This window comes from Aspergillus aculeatinus, assembly GCF_003184765.1.
Source record: "Aspergillus aculeatinus CBS 121060 unplaced genomic scaffold BO66scaffold_15, whole genome shotgun sequence".
NCBI classification, from domain to species: Eukaryota; Fungi; Ascomycota; class Eurotiomycetes; order Eurotiales; family Aspergillaceae; genus Aspergillus; species Aspergillus aculeatinus.
This window is the reverse complement of record NW_020291484.1, coordinates 478,672-495,996: the sequence shown is the minus strand read 5'-3', so window position 1 is coordinate 495,996 and position 17,325 is coordinate 478,672. Positions and strand designations below refer to the sequence as shown.

At 53.1% G+C, this 17,325-nt stretch overlaps 5 protein-coding genes across 5 annotated transcripts; 3 read left to right on the top strand and 2 right to left on the bottom strand.

The window, feature by feature from the left end:
- The first annotated feature begins 1,805 nt into the window (after positions 1-1,805).
- On the top strand, positions 1,806-4,974 carry BO66DRAFT_390667 (citrin). The gene is made up of 4 exons (XM_025647069.1): positions 1,806-2,361; positions 2,481-3,683; positions 3,746-3,908; positions 3,974-4,974. Exons 1-4 carry the CDS (start codon positions 2,182-2,184, stop codon positions 4,525-4,527), a joined length of 2,100 nt encoding a protein of 699 aa, XP_025505642.1. The 5' UTR covers positions 1,806-2,181; the 3' UTR covers positions 4,528-4,974.
- Positions 4,975-5,556: 582 nt separating this feature from the next.
- Positions 5,557-6,331, bottom strand: BO66DRAFT_319015 (DUF5321 domain-containing protein; the record flags this gene model as incomplete). The annotated part of the gene is made up of 2 exons (XM_025643630.1): positions 5,557-5,753; positions 5,848-6,331. 2 exons carry the CDS (start codon positions 6,329-6,331, stop codon positions 5,557-5,559), a joined length of 681 nt encoding a protein of 226 aa, XP_025505641.1.
- A 308-nt stretch (positions 6,332-6,639) lies between these two features.
- Positions 6,640-13,070, top strand: BO66DRAFT_371120 (C50 family peptidase). The gene has a single exon (XM_025645438.1). The coding sequence runs from the start codon at positions 6,707-6,709 to the stop codon at positions 12,974-12,976; it is 6,270 nt and encodes a 2,089-aa protein (XP_025505640.1). The 5' UTR covers positions 6,640-6,706; the 3' UTR covers positions 12,977-13,070.
- Positions 13,071-13,396: 326 nt separating this feature from the next.
- Positions 13,397-15,031, top strand: BO66DRAFT_470249 (S-formylglutathione hydrolase). Its single transcript, XM_025652779.1, has 4 exons — positions 13,397-13,790; positions 13,917-14,137; positions 14,225-14,422; positions 14,548-15,031. Exons 1-4 carry the CDS (start codon positions 13,526-13,528, stop codon positions 14,731-14,733), a joined length of 870 nt encoding a protein of 289 aa, XP_025505639.1. The 5' UTR covers positions 13,397-13,525; the 3' UTR covers positions 14,734-15,031.
- Positions 14,942-17,111, bottom strand: BO66DRAFT_390663 (uncharacterized protein). Its single transcript, XM_025647068.1, has 5 exons — positions 16,709-17,111; positions 16,507-16,641; positions 16,400-16,447; positions 16,052-16,349; positions 14,942-15,965 (listed from the first exon to the last, which is right to left on the bottom strand). Exons 1-5 carry the CDS (start codon positions 16,826-16,828, stop codon positions 15,091-15,093), a joined length of 1,476 nt encoding a protein of 491 aa, XP_025505638.1. The 5' UTR covers positions 16,829-17,111; the 3' UTR covers positions 14,942-15,090.
- Positions 17,112-17,325: the final 214 nt, after the last annotated feature.

Below are 17,325 nucleotides of genomic sequence, written 5' to 3'. Positions count from 1 at the left end.
TAGATGCGATGCTTGAGCTGACCTCGGAGCTACTCCGCAAGCATTAATAATGAAGCCCCCGTCCACCCCCTGCACAATTGCCATGGTCACTGCATAATCAAAGTATGTGTATCTTGGTATCGGGAGTAAATGAGCCTTAGCTCCGGAGCAGAAGTGTCCCCGTATTCCTTGGCTGGCTCAGGACTCGAGCTGTTCGGAGCAACTGCGACAATTCCCAACATACTGGCTACGCGGTAGAAGGAAGAGCTCTGGCCATTTCAGTTGTTCAAAGTTACTGCCAGCCCGGGATTATTTGGAGACAGGAAGGGTGATGACCATTGTCTGCCTGCTCAGTGCTGGATACTTCCTTCGACCTCTGACATCAACCCCGGAATAAATCGCGAACAAACTTAGAGCCCGCTACCTACCCAGCTGGCACCGACTTACGGGGTAAAAGCAATTTCTTAGGTAAGAACAACCCGCCCTGCAACCACCTCGTCTTCTTCCGACGTCCCGCCGCGTTCAGACTCCACCGACTCCGGACCCTCCTTCTCTGGTGGGCAAATCACTTCAAGGCTCTGGTCGCTCATTCGCGGGTCCCTCGAAAATCAATCGGGCCGATGGTGCGTGTGCCCAGTCTCGAACGAGAATGTCATGTGAAATGGGCAAATGAAATCATTGCCTTGTTGAAGGGCTGAGTGGGTGAAATTTGATTCTCTTACGGGGGTCCGGGGTGGAAAGTTCAATACGTGTACGGAGTACTGGAGAGTGGTCGACCGGACCAAAATTTAACATATCGCCCTACCGTGCGGCGGCTGCCGATCCACGCCTGGAATTTCGAAACCGAACATTGGCCAACCTGCGCCGAGATCGGGTACTGGGCTGTGGCCTGTGGTCCTCCAGACTCATACCATTGTTCTCTGCACACATAGCGCATATCATACTCCGACCTGTGCGAGGTGCCGGAAGTAGTAGAGGAAATGAAGTCAGTGGTTTGAGAAGGAAATAGCTATTTCTCGAAAGGATTCAATTTTTCTTCTTCGCACAGCGCAGTTTTTGGATACGCATGCATTATGACCAACCTCCTCCGTCTTGATAAAGCATCATCTTCCACGTTGGAAATGCTCTGCTTCAGGTCGCTGTGTTGCCATTGTTGGGTTGGGGCCCCAGGCCCCAGGGGTCGATGGCCATCGAGTCCCGGGTGGCCAGTCAATGTCCCGGTGTTACCGTGTGGTACGCCCCCCCATGGAAAACCGGGTGGTCCATGGCCATGGCAAAATCCGTGAGGGGCGCTTGGCTGGTCCCTTGGGTCTTTCGCCTCCGTCCATTGTTTTGAGTCACTTTGTTCGCCAGGGCCGGGAGGCAAAGTGAAGATTTTGACAGTTGATCTGTGCTTAAATTGGGTCCTTCGAGGACAAAAACACCAAGAATCTCGATGGAACAAGCACAGTAGGGCATCAAGATTTGGAGATCTGGTAGACCAAAGGGGCTCGAATTGCCGCCGGAGATAAGCCTGCGTGCGTGCTTGCGAGAGCCACCCTGGCCCAGCTGACCCGCGCTCGGCCTCAACTCCGATGGCACCCCCAAAGAGAGAGAGAAGGAGGGAGCCTGGAGAGGGAGGTTAAAGGCCTCATCGGGCCGGTTAATTACTAGATAACACGCGTTAGACCAGAGGCGGTGAGGGCTGCTGATGAGCGATTCGTCACTAGATGTTGTGAATTTGTGAGTAACCAAAAGTCAGCAGAGTCTTTTATCCGATAGTCAATAATAAAAGCATGCATGAACAAAAAAGGAACTATGGGGGAGAAAGAGGAGAAAGGAACGCAATAAAACAACTGTAAACACTACTCCATAGACACTAGACATTAGATAGAAGACTTTGCTCACTTCTTCTCCAACTTGCCATCCACAATTTCCAGCTGTCACATCTATGATTCACACTCCAGATTCAGCATACTAATTGATCGATCAACCACTGTTTGGGCTTTGGAGCATTTCTCCCCCGTTATTTTTGTCTGGTCTCCCCGTCTCCACTCACTTTTCTTATCCCCAGCCCCTTCTTCCTCCGACTTCTCCCTTCACCACCTGGGTTAATCACCCTCTTGTCGTTCAGCTTCTTTGTTGGCTTAGTCGGCGCAATCTCTCTTTTGGGATTTGAATCGATTGTTTTTGGTTTCATTTCTGTCTCTTTTGCATTTCACAATGACCAGCGTGAAGGACGCAGTCAAGGAGTCCTTGGTCGGCAGCTCTTCGGAGCCTCAGCCGTCGCAGCAGATCAAGAGTCATTTCCTGCGCCACGCACGCAAAGATGAGGCATCAGGAGATCTTTACATGTCGGAGGACGACTTCATCGATGCGATCGCTCCCAAGCACGAGGACTATGTAAGTAATTCGAATCTCGCCGCGCATGCTGTTTGTTGTGAGCCTTCGCTTTATGTGTCATACGACTAGCCGTGATTCGAGCTCTGGCTAATTGACGGATTCTCTTCGTGAAACCGCAGCACAAGATCAAACGCGAACACTATGGGATTTTGTTTCTCGTTGCCGACAGACGGCGAACTGGAAAGCTCACTCTCGCCGATTGGGCTACCTTCGAGAACCTCCTGGGCAAACCGGACGCCGAGTATGAAATCGCCTTCCGCCTCTTTGACACAGAAGGAACTGGCTCGGTGAAGTGGGAGAACTTCCAGCAATTGTACAACCTGAACAAGACTAGCGACAGCATACCTTTCGATTGGAACTCAGAATGGGCCTCCCTGTACACTGGACGGACAAAGACCAGACATGATATGACGTATCCCCAGTTCGCTCAGATGCTTCGCGGTCTGCAGGGCGAGCGCATCAGACAGGCCTTCCACGTGTTTGACAAGGACGGTGATGGTTACATCGAACCCGAGGACTTCCAGCGTATCATTCTTGAGACGTCGAAACACAAGCTGTCCGACTATGTTCTGGAGAATCTCCCCAGTCTGTGCAACATCTCGACTGGCACAAAGATCTCCTATGCTACCGTTCGTGCTTTCCAGAACATCATGCGCGAAATGGACATGATCGATGTCATTGTCCGCGAAGCGACCAAGAAGAGCACCGATGGCAAAATCACGCGCGCTGATTTCCTCAACGAGGCTGCCCGCGTCACTCGCTTCTCTCTGTTCACTCCGATGGAGGCCGATATCTTGTTCCACTTTGCTGGACTGGACGCGCCTTCGGGACGCCTTTCGCAGAAGGACTTTGCCAAGGTTATTGACGCTTCATGGCGCACGCCCTTCGCGGTTGCTGGTCAGGCGGCAACGATCGCCTCGGACAAGGCTCATCAGGTGGCTGACAAGACCAAGTCGGTCCTTTACAGCGTGCTCGAGTCCGTGCACCATTTCGCACTCGGCAGTCTTGCGGGTGCCTTCGGTGCCTTCATGGTTTACCCCATTGACCTCGTGAAGACTCGCATGCAGAACCAGCGATCAACCCGTGTGGGAGAGAGGCTGTACAACAACTCGATCGACTGTGCTAGGAAAGTTATTCGGAACGAGGGTTTCCTCGGACTGTACTCTGGTGTCATCCCTCAATTGATTGGTGTTGCTCCCGAAAAAGCCATCAAACTGACGGTGAATGATCTTGTTCGTGGACATTTCACCAACAAGGAGAATGGAAAGATTTGGACCGGCCATGAGATCCTGGCCGGTGGTACTGCAGGAGCCTGTCAAGTTGTAAGTTTGAATCTCCTAACAAGTAAGCTATATTGATCAGTGGGCTAAACGATTTCCTCTAGATCTTCACCAACCCCCTGGAGATCGTCAAGATTCGTCTGCAGGTTCAGGGTGAAATTGCCAAGTCCGTCGAGGGGGCTCCGCGTCGCTCTGCCCTCTGGATCGTGAAGAACCTGGGTCTGGTCGGTTTGTACAAGGGTGCAAGTGCCTGCCTGCTTCGCGATGGTAAGCCTCGGTCACGGTTTATCCGTCTCCTTCCCAATTCGCTAGTGCTGACTTGGATACTTCAGTTCCCTTCTCCGCAATCTACTTCCCGACATACGCTCATCTCAAGTCCGACTTCTTTGGGGAATCCCAGACCAACAAGCTTGGTGTTGTGCAACTGTTGACTGCCGGTGCCATTGCTGGTATGCCTGCTGCTTATCTCACTACGCCTTGCGATGTCATCAAGACCCGCTTGCAGGTGGAAGCCCGTAAGGGTGAAGTCGGATACACCGGCCTCCGTCATTGCGCCGCCACCGTCTGGAAGGAAGAAGGTTTCAAGGCCTTCTTCAAGGGTGGCCCTGCCCGTATCCTTCGTTCCTCCCCGCAGTTTGGTTTCACCCTGGCTGCATATGAGGTCCTCCAAAAGTTGCTTCCCATGCCCGGCGATCACGAGGAGGTCTCTCCCGCTGGACACGTCGAGCCCGGCGTCGGCCTGACCACTGCCAAGGCACCGCTTCCCTACCTCCGATCTAGAAACGCTCTGAAGCTGATCTTGGACCTCGACGAGAACATTGGCCGCGTTCGGGTCCCCACCGCAGAGCGCTGGCCCAAGTTCCTGCAACCATCCCAGCAACAATAGACACGTACGACCTTTGTTTACATAGCGATGAATGGCTTTCTCTTTCTAATTTCCCCTTTGTCTTGAATGAAAATAGTGTTTGTTTCCCCCCACTGCACCATTCAATTGCAGCCCTTTCCGTTGTCACTGGATCTTTTCTTGGCCTGGTTGGAACAACGACCGCTTCTTGTTGGTTCCCCCAAGTCCTATGTCCACACTACTACATGTAACAAAAGCAGATAGACTCGAGAGGAGACTCTTGTTACCAGACCGCTGTTTGGGTATCTAGACCTTTTCATCATTGACCTCGCCGACGTCTGCAGTCCTTCAGTGATTTCCACATCTGTTGCCTGTTTCTTTCTACATACATAAGTGGGCGTCACATATCGGTGTACAGGTACCTGATTTGGTCATCTCTATCTTGAAAAATTATGCAACTAGAAGGTTTCGAGAATACATTGTGATCATACTGCCTCGTGGAAACTGTCCATCATTGGTTATACTTCGTCCTCGCCACCCGAATTCATTTGCAATGGGATAAGGGGTATAGGGTAAGTTAAAATACAGGACCGTCATGACTGCGGACTATAGGTACAGGAAACTTCGCATAACAACTGGTCTTTAAGCTCGCCGGTGAGACATGTGAGGGTGCCCGACCAAATGATTTGTGGTTATGGTGACAGGGGAGTGATATCACTAGGGAAACCCGACACAGGAAAACGAAATGCCTCCTTCTCGATCTGTATATGTACATAGGTCGTGCGGGATTGACCGTAGAAACGTGTCGGGTGTAAGTGCAGGCGAGAATATCATCAAGGGCTTGCTTATCAAGACACGGATCAAATCGACCTGCATTACAGATGTCAGCCACGTCATGACGTTAAAACGTAGACCATATACCTACACATCTTTCGACCATGCTGAGAGTGGTCCAGGCAGGCTTTTTTGTCACAAGACCACCGTTGCAGAAAGGCCATGCCATGCCACGGGTGACATATCGGTGGGCGGCGACCTTGCCTTGCATCCGTCTTCAAATCGACAGAAGCTGCTTCAGAAAAAGTTGAGCTTCTTCTTCGTCTCCGAATTTGCCGCCGGTTCGGCATTCGTAGGGGTCTCGGCAGGTATGACCGGATCCTTTGCGGCAGGCTTCACCGTCTCTTCCTTCGCCTTCTGGGGGGTTTGCGCGGAGTCGGGTGTGGTGGATTTGCGATGCCACAGTGAGTCTTCATCTTCAATCTCACGAAGAACTGTAGAACAGGGGGCAACCAACGTCAGCCGATGCCAAAACTTTCCCTCCCTCGAAGAAGGGGAGAATATCAAGAAAGGGAGAGTGTAACCGACCTTCCTCCCACTCTCTCTCCTTGGCCTCATTGCCCGTTCCAAGAAGCTTCTCCACGTCCACCACCTCCCCGTTGTTGACCTTCTCGATCACCTCCCGCAGGAGCCGGATCTTCGCATCCGTCGACCGGCTGTACGCGGCGTAGTCGTTCTTGAGGGCGATCATGCGGATGGCCTGCGATCCGATGAGGATGAAGATGATGATGTAGAAGCTGGCGGGGTTCCATTCCTTCGACTTGGGCGTGTAGGGCTGGCCTTTGCCGGTGAAGCGGTTGCGGATGAAAGCCGGAATGAACGTGGTCCAGACGTCTGCGTGCGCGAATCGGGGTATGAAGCGGGAGCCGCCGCTGGAATACGGGCGGCTTTCGCGTAGTAGTTGTGATGTTGAAGGTGACGACGGGAATCGGATCTGCGCAGCTGCAGCTGGTGGTCGGCGGATGGGGTGGGTTCTGGTTGACGCTCGGAGGGCGAGTCGGGCGGGATTCATGATTATTGAGGCCATGGGCTCAAATGAGACGTGCCTTGCGACAGCGGAGGTTTGACGAGGTCAATTCGGGTCATTCAAAGGCGATTCCCGTTGGAATTCTATCCAAGTCCCGGGTACGTACCATGTACTCGATGCCTGAGGCCGATTCCGTAGTCGGCGGGCACGAATCTTACGCTAAGCCTGTCTGGGAATGGTGGAGGGGGTTGTTGCTGCGACAACGCGGGTTTGCTTGGCTTGCCCGTTCGGATGTCATAACCACATTGGAGTGAGTGAGGGCCAGGCTCGATCTTCCATCTTCGACTGACAGACGCCAACTCCGCAGACAACAGTGTCTGCAGAACACTCCCGACCTCTCTCCCTCCCCCGCGGCCAGCCATGACGGTTGCAACACTTCTTCCTGATTCCACCCTGGAATCAGTGAAGCTGGCCGTCCGCTCCAGTTCGACATGCTCGACGGCCACCGTGCTATCCCTCCAAACACTCCTCCGCGGGACATCGAAAGCGCCCACGGACGCGGAACCCACCGCAGTGAGACGAGCGGCACGAATAACAAAAGCTTCGACTACAACTACTACTACGATTACGAGGACAAAGTCAACGAGGGGAACAAGGACGAAAGTTTCTGCGGCGGAAGCAGCAATCAACACTGTGGTGGAACAAGATGCTGCGCGTATATCAAACCAAGAGAAGCTTGTCCTGGCCACAGAAGTATTCAACACGACACTCAAGACCCTCTCGGAGGCTCTGAAACTCAACTCCAGCACAAAACGAGAAGATTCTCGCGCGTCGACGCCACGCGATTCTACCTCTGTTACCCGCGGCGTCACGAAATCACCCCGCAAAACGAATGCGACCGCCCTCGAGAATGGTATCCCCGCCGTGGCTGCGTGTGCGGCTACATCTTTAGCCTGTTTGAGGACTCTGAAGAGTGACCAGGTCGATGGGGGGTTGAACATGCAGCTTGAACAGGGTTCTTGTATACTGGCGGGAAGGCTCCTGTCGCTTGGACTCAACGACATGGCATACAAAGAACTGCGGGGGTTGAAGAAGAGAATACAACAAACCTTGGAACTCCAAGACTCGAATGGAACGAAAGCGTCTAGCCGGAAAGGACGCCCCGCGGAGTCAGAGGAAGAAGCAGTCAAAGAAAGGATGTCTGATCTGCTGAGCTTCCCCGCTCCAGGCCAGATGCGACCATTGCTCGGATTGCTGGTGACCTTTCAGTCGAATGCCCTGCGACTCATCCTAAACGACAAGAAACCCATGACGATTCAAAACTTGGCTCCCTCGCTACAGCTATCAGATCCCAGCAGTCCAGCGAACATCATCTTAGCCGCCCTCGAGTCTGGAGCGCTGACTACCGAAAAAGCCGCGATGCAACTCCAATTACTGTCCAACACCATGTTGTCCCTATCCTCCACTACTACTCAGACCCCCAGCAAGTTGAAACCCATGACTTCTCTGAGCCTGCAATTGTTATCCCTCGAAATCCGCTGCATGTCCTGGAAAATCTCGGGACATGTTTGCGACGACGCAAGAGAAATGTGGGATCCGATGGCTCGGTACTTGGCTAGCTTCATTCACCAGAACAAAGGAGTCACCAAGACGGAGTTTGCGACTCTATACAAGCACATTGTTCGTCTTCAGTCGGCTTTCACTAACGTTCAGAAGAGGTCAACTGCGAGCGTCAAGGACAATGTGTCTGTCGCAAGGATAGCAGCGATTCTTGGACAACTTGCCCAAGATGCGGGGTGCTTTGAGGAGGCTCTGAAGCTTTTCACTGAGTCTATAACCCCATTGTTCAATGGTCAATGCCTTGCCTTGGCTACCGTTCGCTGCAAGATCGCTTCTCTCCACTTTCAAGCTATCAGGCATTCGACCAAATTCACCGCTGCTGCTCTGCCCGGTGTTCTCACGGACGCGACGAATTTTCTGTGTCTGTCTCTCAAAGGCAGTTCAAATGATCTTGATGAACTTCTAATTGAAGCAGCAAAGCTCAAGAAGGCAGCGATGAGCTGGTTTGGCGATGTGATGTCAAAGGAGAAGGAGAAAGGTGAGGAGCAAAACAATGTTTGCTGTAAGATCCTCGAATATCTTAACGGCTTTATTCGATTCTTGCGCCGATACATTGGGCGCAAGCCGACAGATGAAGACCCGAAGGAGATCGAGTCGTTTGATAGGCGTGTCGCTGCGTCCCAAAATATTGCGTTCGCGGCTGTGGACTCTGTCCTCGCGGTTGGAAGGTTGTCTATCACGTCCGGAAGGCCCTCATGGGAGGTTATTCAACCGACCTTACTCGACTGTCAGCGACTACTCGTGCTAATCGAACCTCAAGGGGAGAAGCAACCCGGCTCTCCAGTTGTTGAAAGTGTCGATAATGCATTCGTCAAACTGTCGAATCTGTTCTGGTCCAGATATGTCAAGGAGAAAGAGTCTGGTCAAGGGTATCGTGATCTCTTACCCATCTTGAAGCAATCCGCGACCTTACTGTCAAATTGCTCGCCTTCGCAACGTGTTGCAGGGTTCGCACCCCTCAAGTATGAGCGACTAGCACACACATATATGGAAGGGGGATATGCTCGTGAATCAGAACAGGCGTTCCATAAGTCGATCTTCGAACACATACATACTGGTACGCTCGACCAAGTAATCTCATCTACGGTTGGGTGCTTTCCGCACAGAATGTGCCAAGATCCTAAAAGCAATGGATTCATGCTTGGGCGCGTTCTGTATGCCCTCCTGAAATTGAACCTCAGATCCAAGAAGTCAAAAACGCACGGTTTCTTCGATGACGACAGCCTGGACCTGAGCCAAAGAGGCCATTTAATGGAGTGGCAACTGGGAGTGTTGGCTGAATTTCCCGCCAATGCTTGCTCCGATGAGGCCTTCCGATCTACTTTTACCTTGCTTATCACACAAATCTTCAACTTGTACTCTTTTGATACCCAAACCATTCGTCTTCTGCGCGTTGTTCTTACTATTCTGCGTTTCTCTTTGGAGCATCCGGGTTTGATGGACTCAAAGTTGCTATCAAGTGTCATTGACGTCGGCCGCCAATGCATTGACCAGGAGGACGTCGGCGAGGACTCCGACCTTGGTTCTCTATGGTTACACCTCAAAAACTCGGTTCAACTTACACTCGGCCTCCATGAGGGTGATCTGTCACCTTCCACCCTAGAGACAGTCCTTTTGTCTTGGAGTGCAATGCTGCGAGACTGCGGCGATTTGGAGTCTCTTCTTCTGAAAATCGGCGACCTCGACCACTATCTACTTCAGATGAGGGCGATAGTTGACTACACCGAGATACACGGGCTCTGGAAGCTGCAACTCTCTGCACTTGAATTGGTGCTGAAGACCACGGAGCTTCAAGAATCGGGTGACTTTTCCGAAGCAATTATAGTTTTGTCACGGCTTGTTCTTCAATACAGTCGACTTGGCTTCTGCACAAAAGCCAGTGCTCTCTTGAAGCAGGCGGAGCAGTATCTCACTCATTCGAATACCACCTGCTTAGCAATCTTGTCGTACCGAATAGCACACGTCGGCTATCTCCTTGAGACTGGGGATATTAGTCAAGCGGCGACCGTGCTCGCTAAAGCCAGAGCTTTGTACGAGAAATACCAGAAGAAGGAAGATCTGAACAGCTGCTCCACCTTGTCCAAGATTCTATGGGAGAGGCTTGTTGCTGACGCAGCCTTCATGAGCTCTCGGCTGTCGTTCGCTCAAGGATCGGTCAATGATGCTCTCTTCTTTGCCAAGCTTTCTGTCCGGTTGAATTGCAGAATTTGGGCCAAGATCGAGAAACTTTCTCAGAAGAAACAAGACAAGATGATTCAGGCTAACGATAATTCTGAACTTGAGACTGTGGTGGAAGGAATGGCAAAGCTCGAGGTTGCGCAAGCAGCTCCTGTGCCGAATCCTGTCTATTCCCAGGGTGCCCCTTTTTGGCCTCATATTGGCTCTCATCATACCGCTCTGCTGAATTTGGCGAGTCTCTCGGCGCACCACGGTCTATTCCAGGATGCTATATACTACGGGGAACAAGCTCTCAAGATCAACAAATCTCTGAATGCGAATGTCCGTCTCATAGCGTCTCAGGCACAGCTTGGGTCCCACTGGATCTTCGGTGGTCATCTCTCTGAGGGGCAGGAACTGCTCGAGGCGGCGGAGTCTCTTTCCAAGCAACTCGAAAGTAGTGTCGAACTCGTCTCGCTTCAGGTTGGCCTAGCTTCTCTTTACAGGGCACAAGGCCGTTTTCTTGAAGAGCAGCGTGCTCTTCTCGAGGCTGACCGTTTGATGACTCAAGTGGCTGGTCCTGATGGATTGGATGCCTCCGCAACAATCCCGAATCTTGAAGACCAGATGAAGAAGTTGCAACTCCAGGGAACGGCCCGGAAAACACGTCAACGTGCCGCCACAACCACAACAACAACACGCAGGACTCGGGCAGCGACAGTGTCCGCTTCGAATGCATCCAAGGCTACAGAGACACCAGCCACACCAAGCCAGTCCGAGTCCGAGTCTACTTCCCTTTCGCATTTGAGAAGCGAGATTCTCCGCCAGCAAGCTGCCTGTTTACGCACACTTCGTGACTTCGAGAAAGCATCAGTGACGCTCCACAATGCGCGGAAATTTGCGACGTCTCGGGACAGCCAGATATCTCTGCAGATTGGCGAAAGTGAGCATCTGCTTGCGGATGCCATTCGGCATTTTGCCACACATGCAGTCTACTGTGTTCTCCCAGAATCGACCATCTCCCTGCCATCGCTCCAGTCACCAAGCAAAGTCCCCAGCAAGTCCAGCACTGGTAAGCCAGCATCCACACGGAAAACAAGAGCTCCAGCTTGTGCACCAGCAAGAAGCACGAGGGCTAAATCCGCCAAGCCGACTGAGGACTTCTCCGTAATGTTGTCCAAAGCCGGGGAGAGCCTAAATGCAATCTTTCCCACCGCCACAACATTGGGGTCTACTCTTGACAGTCACGCCGCTTCTCGCCTGATGAGCCGTATCTCCATGCTCTCTCATGTTACTGTACCCGAGAGCTCGGGATTATTGTCTCAGTCTCCAGCAAACATGAACGAAATAGGCCGGATCGGTGCCTTTACGCGTGAACGAGCTGCCATCAGTCTTGACAAGCAGTTAGCAAACTACTGCGATCCTCTCCTTTGGCCAAGCGCTGAAGCAAAGGCCAAGTTTGAAGAGGATCTCTACTCGCGTTTCACCGAGGACTATATCGAGATCCTTCCAGAGAATTGGAACGTTCTTTCTCTGTCCCTTAGCGCTGATAGTACTGAGTTTGTTGTTTCAAGGCTGCACAAGGGTCGTTCACCCTTCTTGTTACGACTACCACTCAAGCGTGGTTCCGAGGACGATGAGGAGGATCAGTTCACCTTCGAAGATGGGAAGGAAGAAATGAAGGAGCTCATCAAGCTGACGAACCAAAGTGCGCATGCAGCTAAGCACCAGAACGACCGGCAATCGAAGAAGGAATGGTGGAAGAACCGTGAAGCCCTGGACCGGCGCATGGAAAACTTGCTACAAAACATCGAGAACGTGTGGTTTGGTGGTTTCCGAGGAATCTTCTCTCCAATGCCTCACGAAACCGAATCTTTGGAGAGATTTGCGGCTCTTTTCCAGAATGTCCTGGACAAACACCTACCTTCCCGACAGAAAGGTAGACGCGCCGAAGGCCCACACTTGACACTACACCCGAATGTTCTGGAATTATTCCTGGGTGTCAAGGATCTAGAGAGTCAGGAAGATCCCGAGGAAACCCTGATGGATCTCCTCTACTTCGTCGTGGATATCCTGCAGTTCCAAGGGGAGCGCAATGCGTACGACGAGATTGACTTCGATATGATGGTCGTGGAAACTCTGGATGCTCTCAGAGGGCATCACGATGCCGTGCGTAACGATCATAAGAAGCGGACACCGAATAGCACAGTGCTGGTCCTCGATAAGTCGCTGCATATGTTCCCTTGGGAGTCTCTTCCATGTCTTCAGGGTCTTCCTGTGTGCCGTGTGCCATCCTTGGAATGCCTTCGGGATCGGATCCTGCAGTTCCAGACTGACCGCGCGGGTCGCCAACATGACTTCGGCATCGATAGCAGGAACGGGACGTATATCCTGAACCCCACTGGTGATCTGCAGACAACCCAGGGAACCTTTGAGAAGGAGCTCCTAGGGCTGGAACATTGGAAGGGGATATCCAAGCGGGAGCCGACCGAAGACGAATTCAGGCATGGCTTGGAGACCAAGAGTCTATTCCTCTACTTCGGACACGGTAGTGGTGCGCAGTACATCCGAGGCCGAACCATCAAGCGGCTGGAAAGATGCGCCATCACTTTCCTGATGGGTTGCAGCAGTGGAGCTCTGACGGAAGCGGGGGAGTACGAGCCATACGGGACGCCGATGAATTACCTGCACGCGGGCAGTCCGGCTCTGGTGGCTACCTTGTGGGATGTGACGGACAAGGATATTGATCGTTTCGCAAAGAGTACATTTGACAAGTGGGGCCTCTTTGGTGGCGAGGAGGAGGCGGTGGCCTTGGACGAAGCTGTCTGCCAGTCGCGTCAAGCTTGCGTTTTGAAGTATTTGAATGGTGCTGCGCCTGTGATCTACGGCATTCCTTCGGTGTTTTTGGAGTGATCCGATGGGGCAATCGGTTGTAAAAGATTGGTGTTGATGAATTTTCTTTGTCTTAATGGTGTCAATTAGCCTGTTACCCTTCTCACTGCTAGCGTTCTACATATGATATCATTCTAGTTCTGAGTTCTGAGCTTCTGTCTAGTCCTACGATGAATAACCCCTATGCCGGTACTGCAGTCTTTTACCCCAATCACTGCCTCCGGTTTTGCAGGAGTATGCATCGTCCGCAGGACCTCTAGAACACTCCCAAAACCGAACGTACATTATAACGGCCAACAGAACCTCCCCAAGAAAGATAGACATCTATGCTATCTCCATGTCATGGCCACAAAGGGGAAAATTTCCCGAAGCTCCACCCACGCCCCTCATTTTCCCCTCATCCGCGGAAAACCAAACCCCTCATCGTCATTCCCTTTCCCCCCTCCCTTCCCGTTCGTTCCTGATTTTTTTTAATAGCGTCACATCCCGACGGAGAGACTGTTTCCCACTTCTTTCCTACTGCCCTTCCGAGAAGAAGCTCGCCCCAGACATCAGAAATCGAGACCAACCATGTCCGTCACCACCAAAGCCACCATCGCCTCCTTCGGCGGCAAGCTCCTCAAGCTCAGCCATGCCGCCACCTCCACCAAGTGCGAGATGTCCTTCAACCTCTACCTGCCGCCGCAGGCTTTTCAGAATAGCAACCAAAAGATCCCCGTGCTGCTGTACCTGTCCGGCCTGACCTGCACGGCGGACAACTGCTCCGAGAAGGGATTCTTCCAGCACGGCGCCAGCAAGAAGGGCATTGCCGTGCTGTATCCCGACACCAGCCCTCGTACGTTTTGCCCTGCCCTGCGCCTTGCACTTACCTGCAGCCCAGCCCAGCCCAGCCCGGCCCGGCAGAGCACCGGGCATCCGATCCCGTCCATCAGGACCTAAATGCTAACCTCCCGAGAAAAAGGCGGCCTCAACCTCGCCGGCGAAAACGACGCGTGGGACTTCGGCACGGGCGCCGGCTTCTACGTCGACGCCACCAAGGCCCCCTACGACGCCGGCTACAACATGTACACCTACATCACCGAGGAGCTGCCCGCCGTGGTGTTCCAGGCGTTCCCGGTGTTGGATGCGGAGCGCGTGAGCATCACCGGGCATAGTATGGGGGGCCATGGGGCTTTGACTTTGGTGTGTATCCCTTTGTGTCTGGGTGTAGATGGGAATAAGGCGTAACACTCAACGCTAACATGCCATGTGTGTGTGTGTGTGTGCTAGTTCCTCCGCAACCCCGGTAAATACAAATCCGTGTCGGCGTTCGCGCCCATCTCCAACCCCATTAACTGCCCTTGGGGCCAGAAGGCGTTTGGGGGATACTTTGGCGAGGAGCTGCGCGACACCAAGTGGAAGGAGCATGATGCGACGGAGTTGGTGAAGAGGTGGAAGGGTGGGCCGTTGGATTTGTTGATTGATGTCGTATGTGCCTATCCTCTTTTGTTGCACCATTGTTTTTTGGGGGGGGACGTGGTTGTGGTTGTCTGGGTCTGAATTAGGCCAGGGAAGGAGGGTTTGGGTGGATGGCTAACGTTCCGACAAAATAGGGTACCGGCGACAACTTCTACAAGCAGGGCCAATTGCTGCCCGAGAACCTGGAGAAGGCCGCCCAGGAGGCCGGCGTCGAGGGCATCAAGGTCCGCTACCAGCCGGATTACGATCACAGCTATTACACGATGGCGACGTTCTCGGATGATCATGTCGAGCATGCGGCCAAGTATCTGTTTGCTTAGTGGGTTTTTTTCTCCCTTTCCCCTTTTGCTGTTGTTTTGTGGTGAGGTTTATGTACCGGACTGGATGGAAGAGCCTCAGGCTGGGGAGGATTGGAGATTGTGTTGTGTTAATGGACTTGGTTCTGATAGGTTTGAGGTTTTGGGTTGAAGTGACCGTCCGCCGAGATCATCTCTTTGAAGTCTTACGGGGGTGGCATGACTATATGATAGGTAATATTGGGGCAGGGAGGATCTACGAGGGACCACGTATATAACATATTTCAACCGGAGAACCGGAAAAGAGTCACCATCAATAAATAAACCGTTGTCAATAAAAGGTACCTACCTACACCCACCTATCGCAGCCCCAAACCCAACCTATTCAACCCGCACAACCACCCGATCAATCCCATGCATCTCCTCCGGGAACCGACACCCCATCAGCTCATGATCCCGCCACGACTCCCGCGTACACTGGTGCCCGCACACGCACTTCCGGTTCGTGCACCACGGCCCCTCGCCGCACACGCTCGTCCGCGAGATGCACCGCAGGTCGTGGAGATCCTGCGCGCTCGTCAGCCGCCGTCCGTGCGCGTGCGTGCAGCTGTCGCCGTAGCTGCAGTCGTCCTGCAGGTGGTACCGGTTGCAGAGCTTGGCCGCGCGGAGGCGCTCGTAGTTCTCTTTCCTGCTCGCGCGGCGGAGCGGGGGATCGATGCGTTGGTCTTGGGCGTTGTAGTGGATTTTGGGGAGTGGAGGCGTTGAAGTGACGGAGGGGGAGATGTCGAAGACTATCGGGGATGATGGTGAGGTTGATGATGAGGGTGATGATGGGCTTGGTGTTTGGGAGGTGGGTGTGGTGGTGGCTGAAGAGGAGGACGCGGAGGGGGAAGGCGAAGGGGTTGTTTGGAGGTTAGCCTTCGCGATGGTAGCATAGTCCCGCCGGGGAGGAGACGAGGATGGTGTGCCGCCGGCGGTTGGTGGAGCAGCGGCAACGTTGGCTGAAGCGGTTGCAGCGGCGCTGAACGAGGATGCGCGAGCGGGGAGCTTTGCAGCCCGGAATACCGCTGGGAACGCGGTCGTCCGAAATTCAGTGGCTAGCTGTTCGATCTCCCATGCGAATGGCGCCCCCTCGATCAGGGTGATGCGGTTGCTGCCCCTATGGGAGCCGAGGAGCCGGGCGTAGCCGTTGTCCGTGGCGGCGCAGAAGATGATATGGCGGCAGTGGACGTCGAGGATGTCGCGCTCGAAGGTTGCTGGTTTGTTGTCAGCCAGTCAGTCAGGCTAGTCGTGCCGTACAGTACATGCAGCAGAAGAGGGGGCAGGTTGGGAGGTCGCATACCTCGGATCTTGACATCGGAGCATTCTTTGCCGTTTCCTGCGTCGATGAAATCACACTGGCTGTCTTCCATGTTGAAGCCCCGGACGAATGGGTCGAGGGTTTCCGTCGAGGACAGCACTTTGGCTTCCCGGTAGGCCTTCTCGAGACCGGGCAGGTTGGCATAGATACATACTCTGTACTGCAGGTTGGGACTGGCTTGGGGATCGGTGTCCCGGACGTAGCGCTCAACGGACTGGAGCAGAAGTCGTGCAGCTCTGCGGCCGCCGTTGTGGCCTTCTTGAATGAGGGCGTCGTTGAACTAGCTGTATTGTTAGCTTACGTAGGGCGTTGGAGAGTCGGAAGACGTACGTTCATACAGTCCCCGTCGACGAGGATAGACACGAAGCTTAGCTTTGCCTGCGTCATTGGTTTCTTCATTTAGACATGCAGTTTGTGTGGATAAGTAGGAACAGTACCTGATTATGTCTCAGATCTGCAACCTCCGTCTTGTATTGCTCAAGTTCTTGGATGAAACGGAACCTCTCAGTCTCCTGTTTGGTGCATTCGTTGAGCAGAGCAGAGTGAAGCGTCTCGACCTCGAAGAATAGGTCCTATTGACAATGAATGGCCAGTCAGTGATTGCTCCTGCGGTCAGCATGGACAACAGCCAGAACCCACTTGTATCAACCTGTTCTTGCAGTCATCGACTGCCATTACACTTCCAAACCGCTTCCTCAGCCCCAGGAGATCCAGTGGGACCTGTGGTGGGCATAGAACGCTGGTCAACTCTGTATCCATAGTCATCAATTTTGGACAGATGGTCCTTGGTATCATCCGCAGAATTCATTCTCATTGCCCGCTTTTATAGCAGGACTGAGGTAAATCATCCACATGGTGTGTGAGCTGTGAGAAGTGATAAATTGACCGTATCGTTCAATGCGGCGATTCGAAGACATTTCTGGCACAGGCGGCGGAGGCGTGACGCATCACGATCTCACACCCAATGGTCTTCTTGTTGAAATCGAGGGCGAGTGAAGGCCGGGCTATCTTGTTTGGGGATCATGCCGGTGTGATGAGCGTTGAGCGGCTAAGCGGAGAGGTGGGTTGGTCTGCGTTGACTGATGGGCAATTGTAAGCGCCAGCGGAGCGGAGCACAGTCACGGGTCAAGCGTTCATCCCCCGCATTCTGGCTGTGCCATTGTGGCAAAGTATCGAGAGATGGATGATTTCCGTTGGGCTTTGGGGGGTTCTGCCTTGGTCACAGTGGTGATTGCTAACTTAGTGATAGGTGTAGT